A 19,453-nucleotide genomic window follows, 5' to 3' on the forward strand; every position below is an offset into this window, starting at 1 on the left:
TCAGAATCATGGTGGCTCGTTCCCTCTTGAGCTTGAACAAGGTTCTCAACATGAAAGGCAGAGGAGGGAAAGCGTACAGGAACAGATTGGACCAGTCGAGGAGAAATGCATCCGCTGCCAGACAGTGAGGAGAGTAAAGTCTGGAGCAAAAAAGGGGCAGCTGGTGATTGTGAGGAGCTGCAATAAGGTCTATCTGAGGAGTGCCCCATTGAACGAAGATGGACTGTAGAGTGGAAGGATCGAGTGTCCACTCGTGAGGCTGGAGAATTCTGCTGAGCTTGTCCGCTAAGGAATTCTTTTCTCCCTGAATGTAGATAGCTTTCAGGAATAGATGGTGATCTATGGCCCAAGTCCAGATCTTCTGGGCTTCCTGGCACAAGAGGTAAGAGCCTGTCCCACCCTGTTTGTTGATGTAGTACATCGCAACTTGATTGTCTGTGCACAGCAGGAGGACTTGAGGAAAGAGAAGATGTTGGAAGGCCTTGAGGGCATAAAACATCGCTCTGAGTTCCAGGAAATTGATGTGATGCTTCATTTCCTGAGCTATCCAAAGTCCTTGAGTTTGGAACTCATTCAAATGAGCTCCCCAGGCGTAAGGGGAGGCATCGGTGGTGATGATAAGTTGATGAGGAGGTAGATGGAAGAGAAGACCTCTGGAGAGATTTGAGGATATCAACCACCATTGTAGAGACTGACGAAGAGATGATGTCACAGATATGTGACGTGAGCAAGGATCCATCGCTTGGGACCACTGGGTAGCTAGGGTCCATTGAGGAGTGCGCAGGTGAAGACGTGCGAAGGGTGTGACATGAACTGTGGAGGCCATGTGACCCAAGAGTATCATCATTTGCTTGGCAGAGATGGAATGTTGTGGAAGCACCTGCTGACATAGAGATTGAAGCGGTTGAAGATGGTTGGATGGCAGAAACGCTCTCATTAGGACTGTGTCCAAGACAGCGCCGATGAATTGAAGTCTCTGAGTGGGGATGAGATGAGATTTGGGTAGATTGATCTCGAACCCCAGAAGTTGAAGAAACAGGATGGTTTGGTTGGTGGCCAGGAGAACAGTCTGAGATGAATTGGCCTTGATTAACCAGTCGTCCAGGTAAGGAAAGACCTGAAGGTGGTGAGAGCTTAGAAAGGCAGCCACCACAATCAGACATTTGGTGAACACTCTTGGAGAGGAGGCAAGACCGAAGGGCAGCACCTTGTATTGGTAATGACAACGATTGATCATGAAGTGTAGGTACTGTCTGGAGGCCAGATTGACCGGTATATGAGTGTATGCTTCTTTGAGATCGAGGGAACATAGCCAGTCGCCTTGATTGAGAAGAGGGTAAAGAGTGGCCAGAGAAAGCATTCTGAATTTCTCTTTGACCAAGAATTTGTTTAGATCGCGAAGATCTAGGATGGGTCTGAGATCTCCTGTCTTTTTGGGAACTAGAAAATAACGGGAGTAGAATCCTTGCCCCTTTTGATCTAGAGGAACTTCCTCTATGGCGTTCAGAAGGAGGAGGGATTGAACCTCTTGAAGAAGAAGGGAAGACTGAGGAGTGTTCAAAGCAGACTCTTTTGGTAGACCTTGGGCAGGAAGAGTCTGAAAGTTGAGAGAGTAGCCGTGGTGGATGATGTTGAGGACCCACTGGTCCGAGGTGATGGTTTCCCAACGGCATATGAAATGAGTAAGGCGTCCTCCTATAGGCAGCGGAAGATGGGCAGATGGAGGGATACAGGCTATGTCCTGGAGAACCAAGTCAAAAGGGTTGTGAAGGTTTTTGTGGAGGAGGAGGCTTCACCTGTTGTTGCTGCTGTGCAGGTCTAGTGTTTTGCCTTTGTTGTTGCCTCTGACGCCTGGGTTGTTGAGCTGCCGGTGGCAAAGGACGAGCCATAAATCGACGCTGGTAGGCCGATTGCTGACGAAAAGGCCTGGTAGGTGGGGTCTTCTTTTTTGTTTTGAGGAGAGTATCCCACCTAGTCTCATGAGCCGAAAGCTTTTGAGTAGTGGAGTCCATGGATTCTCCAAACAGCTCATCCCCCAGGCAAGGTGCATTAGCCAGTCGATCCTGATGATTGACATCAAGTTCTGACACTCTGAGCCATGCCAGTCGGCGCATGGCCACCGACATAGCTGTGGCCCGAGAGGTCAGCTCAAAGGTGTCATAGATCGACCTGACCATGAACTTTCGAAGTTGTAAGAGCGATGAAGTAGTTTGGCGAAAGGCAGATTTTTTACGGTCAGGGAGGTACTTCTCAAAAGCAGTCAGTTTTTGTATGAGATGCTTGAGATAGAATGAGAAGTGGAAAGCGTAATTCCCTGACCTGTTGGCTAACATCGCATTCTGGTACAACCTCTTGCCAAATTTGTCCATGGCTTTACCTTCTCTGCCAGGAGGGACTGAGGCGTATACACTAGCTCCCGTGGATTTCTTTAGAGTGGATTCCACTAATAGAGACTCATGTGGGAGCTGTGGTTTGTCAAACCCAGGAATTGGGATGACTTTATATAAGGAGTCTAACTTGCGGGGGGCTCCAGGTATGGTCAAAAGTGTCTCTAAATTCTTGTAAAACGTCTCTCTCAAGATGTCATGGAGAGGTAATTTGAGATATTCCCTTGGAGGTTGGTCAAAATCCAGTGCATCAAGAAAAGCTTTGGATTTCTTTGACTCAGCCTCCAAGGGAATAGAGAGAGAGTCACACATCTCTTTTAAAAAAGATGAGAAAGAGGTTACATCTGGTCTAGAGGATGGGTCTAAAGCAGAAGGATCCTCATCACCAGATGAACATTCCCCTTCAGAGAGAAGAGGGTCCTCTGAGTCACCCCACAGATCAGGATCTCGAACTTGAAAACTGCGGTTTCGAGATTCCGGTGTGGAGGGTTCCAGGTGTCGGGATTTGCGTGCCGACTTACCTGACCTCATAGACACGGTACCGGGAGACATTAAAGGCTGCATCGGTGCCGAAGTCTGAACAGCCTGGTGTTGAGCTCTCGGTTCCGGTGCGAGGACTGGCATGGAGACCGAGGAAGCAGAATGTACCGGTACCGACAAAGTGGATGCCAAAAAAAGGGGCTGTTCCACTGTCGGTACCGGTGGCTCAGACCGGACCGGGACCGGAAGGCTCGGTGCCAAAAGTGCAGGAAGGAGTTGTTGCAACTGTTCCTTAAGCTGCACCTGCAGGACAGCGGCGATCCGCTCGTCCAGCGAAGGCACCGGTACCGCCTTTTTCTTCTGCGGTACCTGCAGTGCCGCTCTACGCCCCGAGGATGAGGAACCCGAGGTCGAGGGGCTCACCTCTATTGGGGCAGAGCGCTTCCGTGGACGCCTCGAGGTCGGCAGGATTGGGCTCGCTGCTACTGAGACCGGAGGACGCTCCAACGGGGAAGGCTTCTTAGCCGGCTTACCTAAGGGATGCGACGCCGACGCGGTATCGCGCGGTGTCGATGAGGTGGGTGCCGACTGAGACGGGGCCGATGTCGGTGCCGGTGCCGCAGAGTCAGACATCTCGGCACAAACAATAATTGCTGCTGGATCTGCCGATTTTTCAGAGTTCTCTTTTTTAAAGTCGCACAGCGGGTGCAGGTAGACGCTAGATGGTCAGGACCAAGACACTGTAGACACCAGTTGTGTGGGTCAGTGAGTGAAATTGGTCGTGCACACCGCTGGCACTTCTTAAACCCGGGTTGAGGGGGCATGAAGGTAAAAACGGCTTCTGCCAAATCGAAGGCCGAGGCCTCGATGGTGGCAACAGGCCCCGCCGGGGCGAATTTGAAAGAAAATGAAGGAAACAATATTTCCTTAAGGGTTTACGCGAGCGGGAAGGCGATAGGAAAAAAGTCTTCAACAGCCGTTGAAAGAAACGCGTCTTCTTAGCTCCGCGGAAACTAAGAAACTGGGGACCGCGCGCCTCTGTCGGGCGGGAAGGCACTTGCGCGTGTGCGGTGCGGCCTACTAGAACTTTCCAAGTTCTTAGAGTGCAATCACTCTAAAATTGTCCGTACCGGGGCTCCGTCGGTGCCGTCACCCATCAGTCAAGAATATGCTGCCTGCTTGTCCTGGGATAAAGCCATTTAGGACACTTTGTAGACGTTTTTTTAAAAATTATTATTATGAACCCCATAGTGATTAAGTGAAGAGAAAGTCATTCTCAAATTTTATTTTATTTTTTTTAAAGATGTAGTGGCCACCTCCTCCCCTACAGCCACTCCCAAACCTCTGGACTTTAGGAGTAAAAAAGAAGATGGAGTAAAAGTGGTGTAGGGAATGTTCATTAAGGAACAGGTGTAGGGAAAGTAAATGGCTGTCTTCTAGAAGGTACTGTATAAACATTGATGGAATAGTAGATGACATGTTGCATCCTGGTTCATCCTGCTTTTGAGGTTAAAAGAGTGGAAGGTTCTAAGATGGCAGGAATCTAATTTACAGGCTCTACACTAGAGAATGACACAGGGGATGTTACCCACCGAAATGGTGGAAAAAAAAACGTTCACCGTGACTACGGGGACAAGGCCATTCACCACCCCGTGGAGTGGTGAATGGCCTTGTCTCCGCAGTTAAGGGAGGGAACGCGCGTGGTCACCGATAGCGCTCCCTCCCTCCTTACTAATGATCATCGCCGCCGCCATCTGTCCGGGCTTCTCCCTTTCACCCTCCCTTCCCCTTACCTTCATGGCGGGCAATTTCCTTTGCTTTGCTTAACTTGTGAAACTCTCCCTGGCTCCTGAACTGCAGTCCCTGGCAGGTATCAAGGCTCGGCTGCTCATAGAAAGAAAATTTAGAAATCTCCCGCCACGAAGGTAAGGGAGGGAGAAACGGAGGAAAGGTGGGATGGAGAGGAACAGACGCTGAAGGAAACTGGGGAAGGTGGGGAGGGGAGGAACAGATGCTAAAGGGAACTGGGGAAGGAGGGAAGGTGGGGTGGAGAGGAACAGACACTGAAGGGAACTGGGGAAGGGAGATAGGGAGGGAAGGTGGGTGGAGAGGAACAGATGCTGAAGGGAACTGGGGAAGGTGGGGAGGGGAGGAACAGACCCTGAAGGGCCCATCTTGTTCAATATCTTCATAAATGACCTAGAAGATGAAACAACAAGTAATTTAATCAAGTTTGCAGACGACACAAAACTATGTCGGGTAGTTGGGTCACAAAAGGACAGAGAAGAACTTCAGAGAGATTTGAACCAGCTAGACAAATGGGCAGAAAAGTGGCAGATGAAGTTTAACATAGAAAAATGCAAAGTGATGCACCTGGGTAAGAAAAACAAGGAACATGAATATAAAATGTTAGGTGTGACACTGGGCAAGACCGAACAAGAAAGGGACCTGGGGTACTGATAGACAGGACCCTGAAGCCGTCGGCTCAATGCGCAGCGGCAGAAAAGAAAGCAAACAGGATGTTGGGCATGATAAAGAAGGGAAACACAAGTAGATCGGCGGACATCATAATGCCGTTTTACAGAGCAATGGTCAGACCACACTTGGAGTACTGTGTCCAACACTGGTCTCCCTACCTAAAGAAGGATATAACCCTACTGGAGAGGGTGCAAAGGCGAGCCACAAAGCTAGTTAAAGGTATCGAGAATTTGAGCTACAAAGAACGCCTCGGAAAACTGGGATTGTTCACCCTCGAGAAGAGAAGACTGCGAGGAGACATGATAGAGACTTTTAAAATACTAAAAGGATTTGACAAAATAGAGCAAGAAACATCGTTATTCACATTGTCAAATGTGACTCGGACAAGAGATCATGGACTGAAACTGAGGGGCACCAGGCCCAGGACAAATATTAGGAAATTCTGTTTCGCACAACGAGTGGTGGACGCTTGGAATGCTCTCCCTGAGGAGGTCGTGATGGAGACCAACATTCTGGGATTCAAGAGCAAGTTGGATGCACACCTTCTTGCAAATCACATTGGGGGATACGAGTAAACAAGGTTTCTCAGCAGGGAACACCTGGCTTGGCCTCCGCGGGTGCGGGTCGCCGGACTGGATGGACCTAGAGTCTGATCCGGCGAAGCCATTTCTTATGTTCTTATGAACTGAGGAAGGGATGGAAGGTGGGGTGGAGAGGAACAGACACTGAAGGGAACTGGGGAAGGGAGATAGGGAGGGAAGGTGGGTGGAGAGGAACAGATGCTGAAGGGAACTGGGGAAGGGAGAGAGGAAGGGAAGGTTGGGTGAAGAGGAACAGATGCTGAAGGGAAATGGGAAAGAGAGAGTGGGGATAAGACGCTGAAGGAAAATGGGGAAGAGAGAGATCCCAGAATATGGGGGGAGCGGAAGGAAGAAGATGGGTGTCAGACCAATTGGGGGTGGGGGAGGAGGGAGAGATGGAAGGGAGAGGCACAGTAACAGAGCACATGGAAGAGGCATAGAGAAGGCAGACAGTGGATGGAAGGAAATAATGAGGAGATGAGGAAAGCAGAAACCAGACAACAAAGGTAGAAAAAAAATTTCTATTTGTTTTCTTTTTTTGCTTTAGGATAAAGTAGTATATTAGTTGTGTTGATAAACATTTATAAACAAAGCCCTGACAGCTGAACATCTCTTTCTCTAGTTCAGCAGCCAGAACTTTGATTTATAAAATGACAATTGTATGGAATATTGTTTCTTTTTACACTTTACTAAAATAAGTTCAGCTTAAAACTAGTCGAGGCATGTGTGGATGGGATCAGATGGTTTGCGGGGACGAGGCGGGGACCGAGCTCGCGGGGACAAAGTTTTTCCCTGTGTCATTCTCTATTCTACACCCCTGTTAGATCCTCGCCATTTCATGTTATAATTGTATCAAAACAACAGGAAAGAGCCATCTTACAGGCTCTATGCCATATGGTGGAATCCTGAAGCAGTCACAACTCATTTAATGCATGCCAAGTTGCTTGCTGAATACCATGTGGATGAATCCAACTTTACAGACTCTACACCCATGTTAGATTCCTCCTTAAACCATGGATAAGGAGATCCAGCCTGATACATTCTAGGTAGGTGAAAGAAGTGAGAGATATGCTGCTCTTCCTGGGGATTCTATCAGCTGGTTCAATATAGCAGCATAGAGGGGCCATTCTGGGGCTGTCCACTGGTGCTGAGTCACTTGAGAAAAAGCACACCAGGTTCTGAGGGAACTGTGTTTTCTTTCATCTTTCCCAACTGCTGCTCTTCCTGGGGTTTCTATCAGCTGGTTCAACACAGCTTTCCCTGTCCGGGCTCTTGTCCAGCAGCAGAAGGGGGAAGCCATCGGCGCGATGCAGCATGGCCCCGATGTGATCACTAGTGGTGGATTGATGCGGGCATCGGAGGATCTCCTGTGCCCTGCCCTCTCTCCCCCTCTCCTCAGCGGACTTGCACTCCTGCAGCCGTGTTTTTGGGCACATTGAAGGGAAACTGGAATTTACTTCAGAGGTCTGCTGTCAGCAGTGCCTGGCCTTGCCTGTCCAGTGACTGGTGTGATGGTGGTCTTCATTGGCGTGGTTCCTGGTCCTGCTTCTTTGGAGGCGGCCAGTTTTCCTCGTTAATACTAGGTATTGTTATTGATTCTTCACTTACATTTAAGAACTAACTAAATTTGTTTATTAAAAAGTGTTTTTTTCAGCCTCCATGCTCTGAGAAGAGTGAGAACACTTTTTCACCAATACTTTTCTGTATTGGTTCAATCAATCATTTTGTCAAGGCTGGATTACTGCAATTCAGTGTATTTAGGTCTTTCAAAGGTCAGTCTGCAGAGACTTCAATTAATACAGAACACTGCATCTAAACTTATCTTTGGTAAGAGTAAATTTGATCACGTAACCCCTCTGCTCAAGGAATTACATTGGCTTCCAGTGTATCTCAGAATTCAATTTAAGTGCATTTGTATTGCATTTAAGATCCTATTTGGCATTTTTACCACTTTTATTCCTTTAGACTGGAATGTTCATAGATCTCATCTTGCCAGAAGTTCTCAAAAATTAAAACTTTCCCAAGGAAAAAAGAAAGGAAAAAATGTTCCTCTTTTTTTTTTTTTTAATGAAGTAAACTTAAAAATAACTTAAGAACAAAAGAAAGAAAAATGGCAAAAAACTGAACAATGGTCAAAGACACGACTTCTTAGCTCCTTGGAAAACTAAGAACTGAGGAGCTGCGAGCCCGCATCGGGCAGAAAGGCACTCGCACATGCACAGTGCAGGCAGTTTGAGAACTTTCTTAAGTTCTTAAAGTGGCAATGCAGTTTTAAAGCTGTCCGTACCAGGGCTCCATGGATGATGACACCCACATGTCTGCTTGTCCTGGGATAATAAACTTCTATATTACTTTTACATTCACAGATTTTTCAGAAAAATTCTTAAGTGAATCTAGTGTATATAGACAATTCATAGTCTAACATAATTGGTATGTAGTATTTATAAAATTTTGGGTTAAATTAACTTTTGAGTTTACCTCAATATCTTCCTTATGTTTAAGTAATGGTGCCTCCATTATGTTTCTCAAACAAAAACTATCAGACTCCACATCAAATTTATGTCCTGTTAATTCGGCAATAGAATCCCAGTGCCTCGACTTCAGTGATTTATTTGTCATCATTTCCAGCAGCGGACAGGATTCACTGAAATCATCTATCCTTTTCTTCAAATCTAAAAATGCTTGCCAACTTGTAAGCGCCTTTGGAAGCTTGCGACACCTACAAATATATATATATTTTAAAAAATAGAATATTCAGAAAACTTTATTTTTGGCGTGTTTGGACAAATAAATAGTATAGTTGAAGATTGCTGTACTTTGGAACCACTCTCATATACCCCCCTCCCTTTAACAAAGCCGTGCTAGCGGCTGCTGCGGTAATTGCTCCGACATCCATAATGAAGCCCATAATGAAGTGACTTCTAAAGTTATATTTATATTTGAAATGCTTGTAAGATGCATTTCAAATGAGGCTCTCCTGCATTGAACAGAAAGTTTCATATATTAATAGTAAGCATAGAAAGAGGATACAAATATTTTGAAAATTAGGTCCAAATTAATTCTTGGATAATGCCATTGAACATCCATAAAGACAGCCATGGCACTACACATGTAGATGAACCATGGGATTAAAGCAGCTCTTCTGGGTCTTTTGAAGATGTAAAACTAAGATCCAATACAAGCTGTCCAACAATTATCAGATTTGATTTGGCAAAATATATGAATAAAATATGAGCTGTATATAGAACTATTTTCAAGTAGTCAGGCTGAACAGAAATCCAAATGTCATAGTATAATGTCTACCTACAGCTCGCCACCTCTTTCCCTCACCCCCTCCAGTATTTCCCTAACTCAATCCTTTTCCCCCATCATGTGCCCTCCTTTTATTTATTCACTCCTTCCATCCTCTGCCCTCTTCTCTCTCTCCCTTCTGCCCCTTCTCTCTTTCCCCCACTTCCATCATCTGCCCTCTTCTCTCTCCCCCTTCTCTCCACTTCCATCAATTGCCCCTTCTCTCTCTTTCCCCCCCTCCTTCCATCATCTGTCCTCTTATCTCTCCCCCTTCCATCATCTGCCCCTTCTCTCTCTTTCCCCCACTTCCATCATCTGTCCCCTTCTCTCAATCTCTCCATCCACCACAGGCCCATCTTTCTACCTCACCTTTCCGATTTTGGCAACAAGATCGGCAAGGCTCCCCCCCACCGCGACGGCACTGAGTGGCATCGGCGCTCCCCCCCCTCCGCGATGGCAATCAGTGGTATTGGCGCCCCCCCCTGCCCCACGACAGCACTCAAGTTTGGCCTCCTTCTCCTGGCATCAGCAGAACTTCAGATCGGCAACAGGTGCTCAGTCAAAAGCTTCCCCTGACTGAACTGCCTGGGCGGAAACAGGAAGCTGAGTCAGGGGAAGCTTTTGACTGAGCACCTGTTGCCGATCTGAAGTTCTGCTGATGCCGAGAGAAGGAGGCTGAACTTGAGTGCTGTCGCGGGGCAGGGGGGGACACCGATGCCACTGAGTGCCGTCGCGGAGGGGGGGCGCCGATGCTGCCGAGTGCTGGCGCAGCCCAGGAATTTTCCGACCTGTCCGGCTGTGCACCCCCCCTAAGGCTGCACCCAGGGCGGACCAACCGCACCCCCTTGGTACGCCACTGTACATCGGTACTTGGACGATCAGAAAGCTAGATCTTCTAAGTACCGATAATAAAAGCTGGTTTCAGACATTTCAAAAACCAGCTTAGGCCTTTCCCTTGCCTCTAAACGCATAGAGTGAAAAGAGGCATTTTTAGAGGAGGGGAAAGGGCAAGGAGGTGGGTGGGAGGGGGGCCGACCTAGACATAGTCGTACAGCATGAAATTGCTGAAATTGCCATCTAAGCTCACTCCAGCCTATTCAACCATCCCGTTATTTGCAGGATATCTACCATAAAGTTTGGCCAGTAACGTCCTCATGTTCCAAGTTAGCGGAGTTCCTATTAATGCCTTCCCCAGCCCATCCTACACCGAACCACCACATTTGGGACACAAACCGTACAAATCTGTCCAATACAAGCCTTAGTACTTTAATTTATATCATTTGTTTTCTAATTAGAGATCCTAACAATGGTAAAATGACCAAATATAAGTGGTCAAGTGGTCCAATTTTGAAACATGTACCAAGTCAACCATGAAATTTTATGAGTAGTATAAGGCAGGCCAATCGGATTTTCAGGATAACCCTAATGAATATGCATGGAGCAGATTTGCATGCCTGCCACTTCCATTATATGCAAATCTCTCTCATGCATATTCATTAGGGCTAGCCTGAAAACCCGATTGGCCTGGTCCCCCAGGACAGGGTTGGAAACCACTGGAATAAGGTCTTAAACTAAGCTCTGCAAAATATTAGACTCAGAACTAGAATATCCGATGTGATGGGTACTCTTGTTCTGGTCATGTGCAGATTAACAAAAATGTCTATTTTTAGTAAACCAAAATTGATAGAAAACTCAAATGCCTCATCACTTTATAATTATATTAACAATGCTGGTTTCAGTGCTTAAATTATGAGCTGTTTAGCAAGAGTCCCTGCAAAAATATGGCATGATAAAAATATCTTCATAAACTTGTGATTTAATTTTGCTTTGTTTTCAGGCATTATTGCCTATTGAAAATGCTCCTCTATATCATCTAACTATTGTGTACCTCATTAAGCCAAGAAAAATCAAGATTTTAAATACAATAGAGTCTTGCTTACTGACTTTCTTAATTCCAATAAACCTCAGTGACATCACAACATTGTCATTGAGATGTGCAAGGGTTTCACTTTCTCAGCATTATGTTTAATTAAAAACAGCAGTGCTAGGTAAGATTCTTGGGAATATTAAGTTTCAAACTCTTTTTCACTGCTTTCTCTTTTGAAATACGCTTACAGTCTACTTCTACTTCATTCTTCATCTACTTTTTCTGTATTATCTGACTTTTCGATTATCCAACAATCTGTCAGTCTCATTTACATAGAAACATGATGGCAGATGAAGGCCAAATGGCCCATCCAATCTAACCATCCGCAGCATCCACATGCCTCTTGCTTTCTTGAATTCAGACACCACCTTTACTGGGAGACCTATGCAACTACCACCTTTTCTGTAAAAGAGGATTTCCCTAGATTACTCATGAGCCTATCACCTCTCAACTTCATCCTAGCCAAGTTGTCAAGTTTATTTAAAATTTGATATACTAAGTCTAAGCAGTGTACAAAAAATATAAAAATCAGGGATATCACATACTAAATCTCCTCTCTCCTGCCTTTTGTTCAGTCCAAAGTATACATATTGAGATCTTTAAGTCTGTCCCCATATGCCTTATGTTGAAGACCACTGACAGTTTTAGTAGCCTTCCTCTGGACCGACTCCATCTGTTTATATCTTTTTGAAGGTGCGGCCTCCAGAATCGTACACAATATTCTAAATGAGGTCTCACTAGAGTCTTATACAGGGGCATCAATAACTCCTTTATCCTGGCCATACCTCTCCCTATGCACCCTAGCATCCTTCCAGCTTTCACCATCACATTTTCAACTTGTTTGGCCACCTTAAGATCATCTCATATTATCACACTCAAGTCTCACTCCTCTTTTATGCACAAAAGTTCTTCATCCCCTAAACTGTACCATTCCCTCAGGTTTTTGTAGCCCAAATGCATAACCTTGCATTTCTTAGAATTAAATCTTAGCTTCCAAATTTCAGACTATTCTTCAAGCTTCGCTAGGTCCTTCCTTATGTTATTTGCATCATCATGGGTATCAACTTTAGTGCAGATTTTGGTATCATACACAAAGAGGTAGATTTCCCAGAGGGTGTGGATAACATAAGGTGAGATCTGGCAAAGCTTGAAGAATGGTCTGGTAAATGGCAACTAAGATTTAATGCTAAAAAATGCAAGGTCATGAATTTGGGCTGCAAAAATCCAGGAGAAAGGTATAGTATAGGAGGCAAAGTACTTCGGTGCATGAAAGAAGAGAAGGACTTGGTGGTGATTGTGCTTGATGATCTCAGGGTGGCAATATAGGTAGAAAAGGCAATAGTCAAGGCCAGGAAGATGCTTGGGTGTTAAGGAGAGGAATGGCAAGTAGGAAAAGGGAGGTGATAATGTTGTATAAGTCTCTAGTGAGGCCCCATTTGGAATATTGTATGCAGTTTTGGAGACCGCACCTTCAAAAAGATATAAATAGGTGGAGTTGGTCCAGAGGGCTGCTACAAAATTGGTTAGTGGTCCTTGTCATATATCATAGGGGAACAGACTTAGAGATCCTTAATATATATATGCTAGAGCAGTGTATCGTGAACTGTGTGCCATGGCACACCAGTGTGCCTCCTGAGATTTCTGGTGTGCCGCGACACACTGGTGAGGAGGAGAGTCATCCATGCCGGCTGCCTGCCTACAGGACATGCCTCTCGCAGTGAGAGGCACGTCCTGTAGGAAGTCAGCCCGCGTGGATGACTTTCCTCCTCACCGACGTCTCTCCTCTTCTCCCTGCACCTCCTGGATCCCTGTAATGGCAAGGTCACGGCAAGATGGGCCTCCACGCATGCGTGGATGTTGACGCGATGATGTCACGCATGGGCATGATGTCATCACATCAACTTCCGGGTGCCTTACAAGCCGGGGCACTGCATTTAGTGTGCTGCCGGCCGGAAAAATTTGCGGGACACTGCGCTAAAGGAAAGATGAAAGAGAGGGGATATGATAGATACATTTAAATATCTCCATGGTGTTAATGTACAGGTCAGTTTTTTTTTTTTTTCAAATGAAGGAAAACTCCAGAATGAGAGGACATAGGATGAAGTTAAAAGGTGAAAGGCTCAGGAGTAATGTAAGAAAATACTTCTTTACAGAAAGGGTGGTAGATGCATGGAATAGTCTCCCGATGGAGGTGGTGAATGCAAGATAGCATGGGACAGACATGCGGGATCTCTTGGGGAGAAGAGGAGAAAGCGGATGTGGATGGGCAAACTGGATGGGTCAATTCAGTCTTTATCTGCTGACATGTTTCTATGTTTCAGTCTTACCTGACAGTTCTTCAGCAATATCGCTTAAAAAAAAAGGTTAAAAAGAACAGGCCTAAGAACCAAACCTTGAGGCATACCACTGTTAACATCCCTTTCCTCAGACCGATCTCTATTGACTACTACTCTGTCGCTTTCCACTCTAACAATTTCTGACCCAGTCCATCACTTCGGGACCCATTCGAGGGCACAAAGTTAATTGAGACTCTACCGTATTACAAATACACTCACTTCTCAAATAATAAGATAGTATTTTAAGTTCAATATAAATGACAATATTTAAACATAATTGAAAGAGTTACCTGTTTTGAAATTCCAGGAGTTCTGAATTAATTTTTTCAATATCTACATCTGTCCAAAGTATCTCATAATATCCCCTGATATTGTTCATTACAGCATCATATAGTCCATAGAGTTTCTGAAGTAATCCCAGTTCCTTTCTAGAAAAAACAAAACTACTGTTAACAACTCTGGAGAATGCAGGTATAATGCTGACCTCTAATAACTGTTTTCTGATAACAGATGGATGTGGCCTCTCTTCTTTTGATTCATACATTCCAGAGATTTCTAAAAACATTTCTAGTGCAAAAGGCAGAGTATTGACCACTGGGTTGTGTATCTTTACTCACGAGTTTTGGTGTAGAAGTCCACATCTACAATTTTGACTCCTCCTGTTCTCCAGCTCTACCCTCCTCAGTTGAAAGTGTTTTGTGCTCTGCTTTTTGGTTTTAAAGTTTAAAGTTTTAAAGTTTTATTAGGATTTTATATACCGCCTATCAAGGTTATCTAAGCGGTTTTTACAATCAGGTACTCAAGCATTTTCCCTATCTGTCCTGGTGGGCTCACAATCTATCTAACGTACCTGGGGCTGTGGAGGATTAAGTGACTTGCCCAGTGGTTTTTACTCTGACCACTTTTGGTCAGCTCTGCCTTAGTGGAAACACAGATACACCCATGTTGTAGTCTGTAACCGGGAGGGGGACCATATTGCAGGGCACCTATTTGGCCAGACTGCTCTAACTTTGCTGTGGCTTGGGGACCGTTCCCCTCAAAGAATTGCTTGCCCTTTATAGGCTAAAGATGTTTGGGGTTTAAGTGCAGGCTGTTTGATGCCAGTATCAGTATGGAGGGCTTTATCTGGTGCCGGTTACATCCCTTCTGAAGAGGATAGGACTGTGGGGTTCCAGGGATTTGAGCTCCAACCGAGTCTGAGTTGTAGCCAGAATAAAAAGCAGTGCCTTTTAGGATTATGGCACTTTATTTTTGTTTTTGTCTGAGGTAGTGAGAGCTCCACTATTACCAGCCTGCTTCTGAGCTGAGAGGCAAGCACCTGCTGCACTGTGAGTACTTCCCATGTATCTCCATGGGGTTTGTCAGGGGGGGGGCTCTAAAAAGTACGGGTTCAAGTGGATCAATTTTTCACTCTGTCAAAAATTACAAAGACTAGGGGACACTCAATGAAGTTACAGGAAAATACTTACAAAACCAATAAGAGGAAATATTTTTTCACTCAAGAAAATAGTTAAGTTCTAGAATGCATTGCCAGAGGTTAGCATAGCTGGTTTTAAGAACGGTTTGGACAATTTCCTGGAGGAAAAGTCCTTAGTCTGTTATTGAGAGACATGGGGAAAGCTACTGTTTGTCCTGGATTGGTAGCATGGAATGTTGCTACTCTTTGTGTTCTTTACCATATCTCCCCTCAGCCCCTAGTGACCTGGAGAATGGGCTACAGGGGCTTAATGGACCATTAGTCTGACCCAGTAATGCTATTCTTATGTTCTTATGACATTAGTAAATGGGCAGTAGGGTAAGATATTCCAAAAGAAATTGTGTGACTATTTCTGGACTACTTTATTAGAATTGATGGTACAGTGGTAAATGTTCTGTATTGAAGAACCTGGCTGATCCTGCTGAGGGAACATAATAATTGAGCCATCTTATATGGCATTCTCCATCTTCGAGGCCTCAGCAGAGAATGTGGATGAAACAGTCAAGGAAAGAAAGTGATCCACTTGAAAGGCTCTACACTGATAGTGGATCTCTTCAACAAATGGAAAATTGAGGAAGGTGATCCAACTTAACAGGCTCTACACTCAAATTGGATCCCTCCTTCAAGAGTCCTGGTAATGTAATAAGCAGAGTTGTTGTAATGGGTGGGACAGACAATCCATCCAAACTCATTGTACACTTTTGATGGAATTGTGATAAACAGAAGAGTCGTAACATGCTTAATAAATTCTATATCAGAGTTTCTCAACAAATGGTATGCATACTCTTAGGGGTTTGTGAGCCACTTGTCGGGTTTCCTGCCCCCTTCCTCTTAATGGCCTATGCCGGGGATCCCATGCCCTCCTTCCTGCCCACCCCTCTCTGCTGAAGCTGCCACCACCGGGGATTCCATGCCCTCCTTCCTGCAATCTCTCCTCAGCCAAAGCCGAACTGGAAGGCTTCCCTCCATTGTCAGAGGAAAGCTGTCTGGGTCTACTACTACTATTACTAGTATTTATTATTTCTTTAGCGCTGAAAAGGCGTACACAGACTTGTACATTTTAACATACAATAGACAGTCCCTGCTCAGAAGAGCTTACAATCTAATTTAGACAGGACATTACAGGGTTGGGGGGGATTATAGTAGAGGAAATGATACAGTGGGTATAGTTTATCAGACAGCAGTGAGTGGGAGTTAGGAGATGAAAGCAGTTTTAAAAAAGTGGGACTTTAGCTTAGATTTGAACACTGCCAGGGATGGAACACGACATATTAATTCAGGCAGCCTGTTCCAGACATACGGTGCCGCAAGAAAGAAGAGACAGAGTCTGGTGTTGGCAGTGGAAGAGAAGGGTACAGATAAGAGGGGCTTGCCAAATGAGCGGAGATCAAGAGGGAGGGAGCATAGGGGGAGATAAGTGAGGAGAGATATCGGGGGGCTTCAGAATGAATGCACTTGTAAGTCAGTAAGAGGAGTTTAAACTGTATTCGGAAATGGACGGGGAGTCAATGAAGTGACTTGAGGAGAGGGGTAATGTGAGAATAGCGGATCTCATGGAATATGAGTCATGTAGCAGACTTTTGAACAGAATGAAGAGGCGAGAGATGGGTGCGCGGGAGGCCCAAGAGAAGTACCTTGCAGTAGTCTTTTTTTTTTTTTTTTTAAATCTTTATTCGTTTTCATATCTTTCAACAAGTGTACAATATTCAATCAATAATTCGTACAAATCACTTGACATTCTCAATTATTATTGTCAAAAGCATATAAAAGAAACCCCCTCCCCCCATCCCATCTATTAGAAATAAACTAATTAAAACATAAAGCATACATCCCCAACCCCCTACTGAATATATTCTTATGTAATAAAAAGGTGTCTAAGGTGTCCGATCATTAGAATATGTAATCAATGGCTCCCAGATTTTTTTTAAACTATCATAATTTCCTTGCTGTAATGCAAGCATTCTCTCCATTTTATAAATATGGCAAACTGAATTCCACTAAAAGGTATAATTAAGTTTAGTATAATCCTTCCAATTTCCAGAAATATGTTGAATGGCAACCCCTGTCAGTATTAGCAAAAGTTTATTATTGTGTGCTGAAAGTTGACTCTTTAATCTCACAGATGTTCCAAATAAAATAGTATCATAAGATATGGCAACATGATTTTCTAACAGTGAATTAATTTGGGACCAAACTGACTTCCAAAAGGCATTGATAAAGGGACAGAAAAATAGTAAATGATCTAGAGTTCCAGCATCTAAATTACAATGCCAGCATCTATTAGACCTAGAGCTATCCAACTTTTGTAAACGAACTGGGGTCCAAAAAGCTCTATGCAACAAAAAGAACCAAGTTTGTCTCATAGATGCTGACCTTGTACTTTTTAACCTCCAAGACCAAAGTCGTTGCCATTGAGAAGCAGAAATTTGATGCTTAATCTCAATGCTCCAAATATCCCTAAGACCAGTTTTTGGATTTTTATTCAAATATCCATACAACAATTTATACCACTGTGCAGCTTGGTGACCCAAGAAATCCGCCTGAAAGCATAGGAATTACAAACTATACTGAGTATTAAAATCTTTCCATTCAGGGAACCCCTCCTGAATAGCCTGCTTCAGCTGCAACCACTTAAAACTTTGTGATTTATCTAAACCAAATTTATGTTGCAGCTGTGAAAAACTAAGCAGCAAACTATTTGAAACATCACTTAATGTCCGTATACCTGCAGTAATCTAATGCTTCCTGATGATTTGAAATCCGCCAATTTTAATCTTGGAGTTTAGCCAAATGGATTGATTTAATGATTTAGAAATTGGACTTGGTGAACGTAAAGTTCTCCATGTATCAAGCAAAATGCTATTTTCTTTATATTTCCTAGGCAATTTTATACTTATAAGATGAGATAAATGCAAAGGAAACAGGAGTCGCTTTTCTAAATACAACCAATCTAGGACATTCTCCAAGAGTTCTGGGAGGATCCAATACATACCCTGTCTTAAAATATAGGCTTGATACTACCTATAAAAATTTGGAAAATTTACCCCTCCCTCCACAATTGTCTGTTGTAAAGATACTAAAGCAATTCTGGGCCTTTTACCCAACCAAACAAATTTAGTAAGAATACCATTTAACTTTTTGTAAAATGACCCCTGAAAAAAAATTGATATCATACTCATTTGATAACAAACCACAGGCAATATCATCATTTTAATAGTTTGAACTCTTCCCCAAGAAAGATGCAAAGGATTCCATGCTCACACATTTCTGATATTTTCTTTAATAAAAAATTTTCATTCTCCTTCACTGTATCTTCTATTGTGTTTTTAACAATAATACCAATGGGGGTAATAATTAAAAAAAAAAAAACGTCTAAAAAGTGTCCTAAATGGCTACTTGGACGATCAAAAAGCCTGATTGTCCAAGTACCCATAACCAAAGCTGGTTTTTAGATGTATCTAAAAACAGCTTAGGCTTTTCCCCTGCCTCTAGATGCACAGAGAGAAAAGAGGTGTGTTTAGAGGAGGGGAAAGGGCGGTCAGTGGGCGGGAGGTGGGCCGACCTACACCTAGGCGTACAACAGGTATATCCAAAACATTTACAGGTTGCCTAGTCGGCACTTAGACCTTTTTGACTTAGACATAGTCAAACCAGGTCTAAGTGCCGAAAAAGGGGCCGCTGAGCTGATGTCCGCTGGCGCCATCAGTTCAGCGGCCCGGCAACCTACCCACCGCAATCATCGCGACAGGAGAGATGCCTCATCTCCCCTACCGCGATGCCATCACTCCTCTACCCCAACTGCCGCGACCCGCGGCAGTTCCGGTAGAGGAGTGATGGCATCGCTGTAGGGGAGATGAGACATCTCTCCTGCCGCGATCCATCACCCCTCCTCGCAATTAACATCGGGCTAGGAGAGAGCCCAAGCTCTCCTGGCCCGCGGCGACCCCCCCTCCGAGTACGATCGAGCCAGGAGGGGCCTATTCTGATTGGCCCATGCGCCTTAAGTCCCACCTGTGGGCGGGGCTTTGGGACAACTGGGCCAATCCGGCCCCATTCTGGAGTCGGCTGCTTGCCGGATGGGCGGGTTGGGCACCCGTCTGTCCGGCCAACTTGGAAAAGGTACTAGGAAGGGGGTGGGGGGGTCGTGGGGTCATCCGGAGGGGTCGCGGTTTGGCGGGGGGGTGGTCGGGGGTTCTGGAGGGGGCGACTGTTGGGGGGAGGGGGGTTGCATCGAGGGCAGGAGGGCCTGGGATCCCTCCTGCCCATAATGTAGTGGGGGAATGGGGGTAGGGGTTCACCTGGGCCAGGAGGGCTTGGGCTCCCTCCTGGCCCATTCCAGTAGCGGCGGGGGGGGGGGGGTCACCTGGGCCAGGAGGGCTTGGGCTCCCTCCTGGCCCGATCGAGACGTGGGGGGGTGGTCGCTGGGGCCAGGAGAGTTTGGGCTCTCTCCTGGCCCGATGTTGTCGGGGCAAGAGGGCTTGGGCTCCCTCTTGCCC

At 45.1% G+C, this 19,453-nt stretch overlaps 1 protein-coding gene across 1 annotated transcript in view; it reads right to left on the bottom strand.

The window, feature by feature from the left end:
* DNAH8 (dynein axonemal heavy chain 8) overlaps nucleotides 1-19,453 on the bottom strand; it is a 1,666,792-nt gene that overhangs the window by 641,773 nt on the left and 1,005,566 nt on the right. The window contains 2 exon segments of the mRNA XM_033937418.1: nucleotides 8,405-8,645; nucleotides 13,771-13,908. Of these exon segments, the coding sequence (XP_033793309.1) occupies nucleotides 8,405-8,645; nucleotides 13,771-13,908 (379 nt within the window).

The sequence above is a fragment of the Geotrypetes seraphini genome, chromosome 3 (assembly GCF_902459505.1).
Source record: "Geotrypetes seraphini chromosome 3, aGeoSer1.1, whole genome shotgun sequence".
NCBI classification, from domain to species: Eukaryota; Metazoa; Chordata; class Amphibia; order Gymnophiona; family Dermophiidae; genus Geotrypetes; species Geotrypetes seraphini.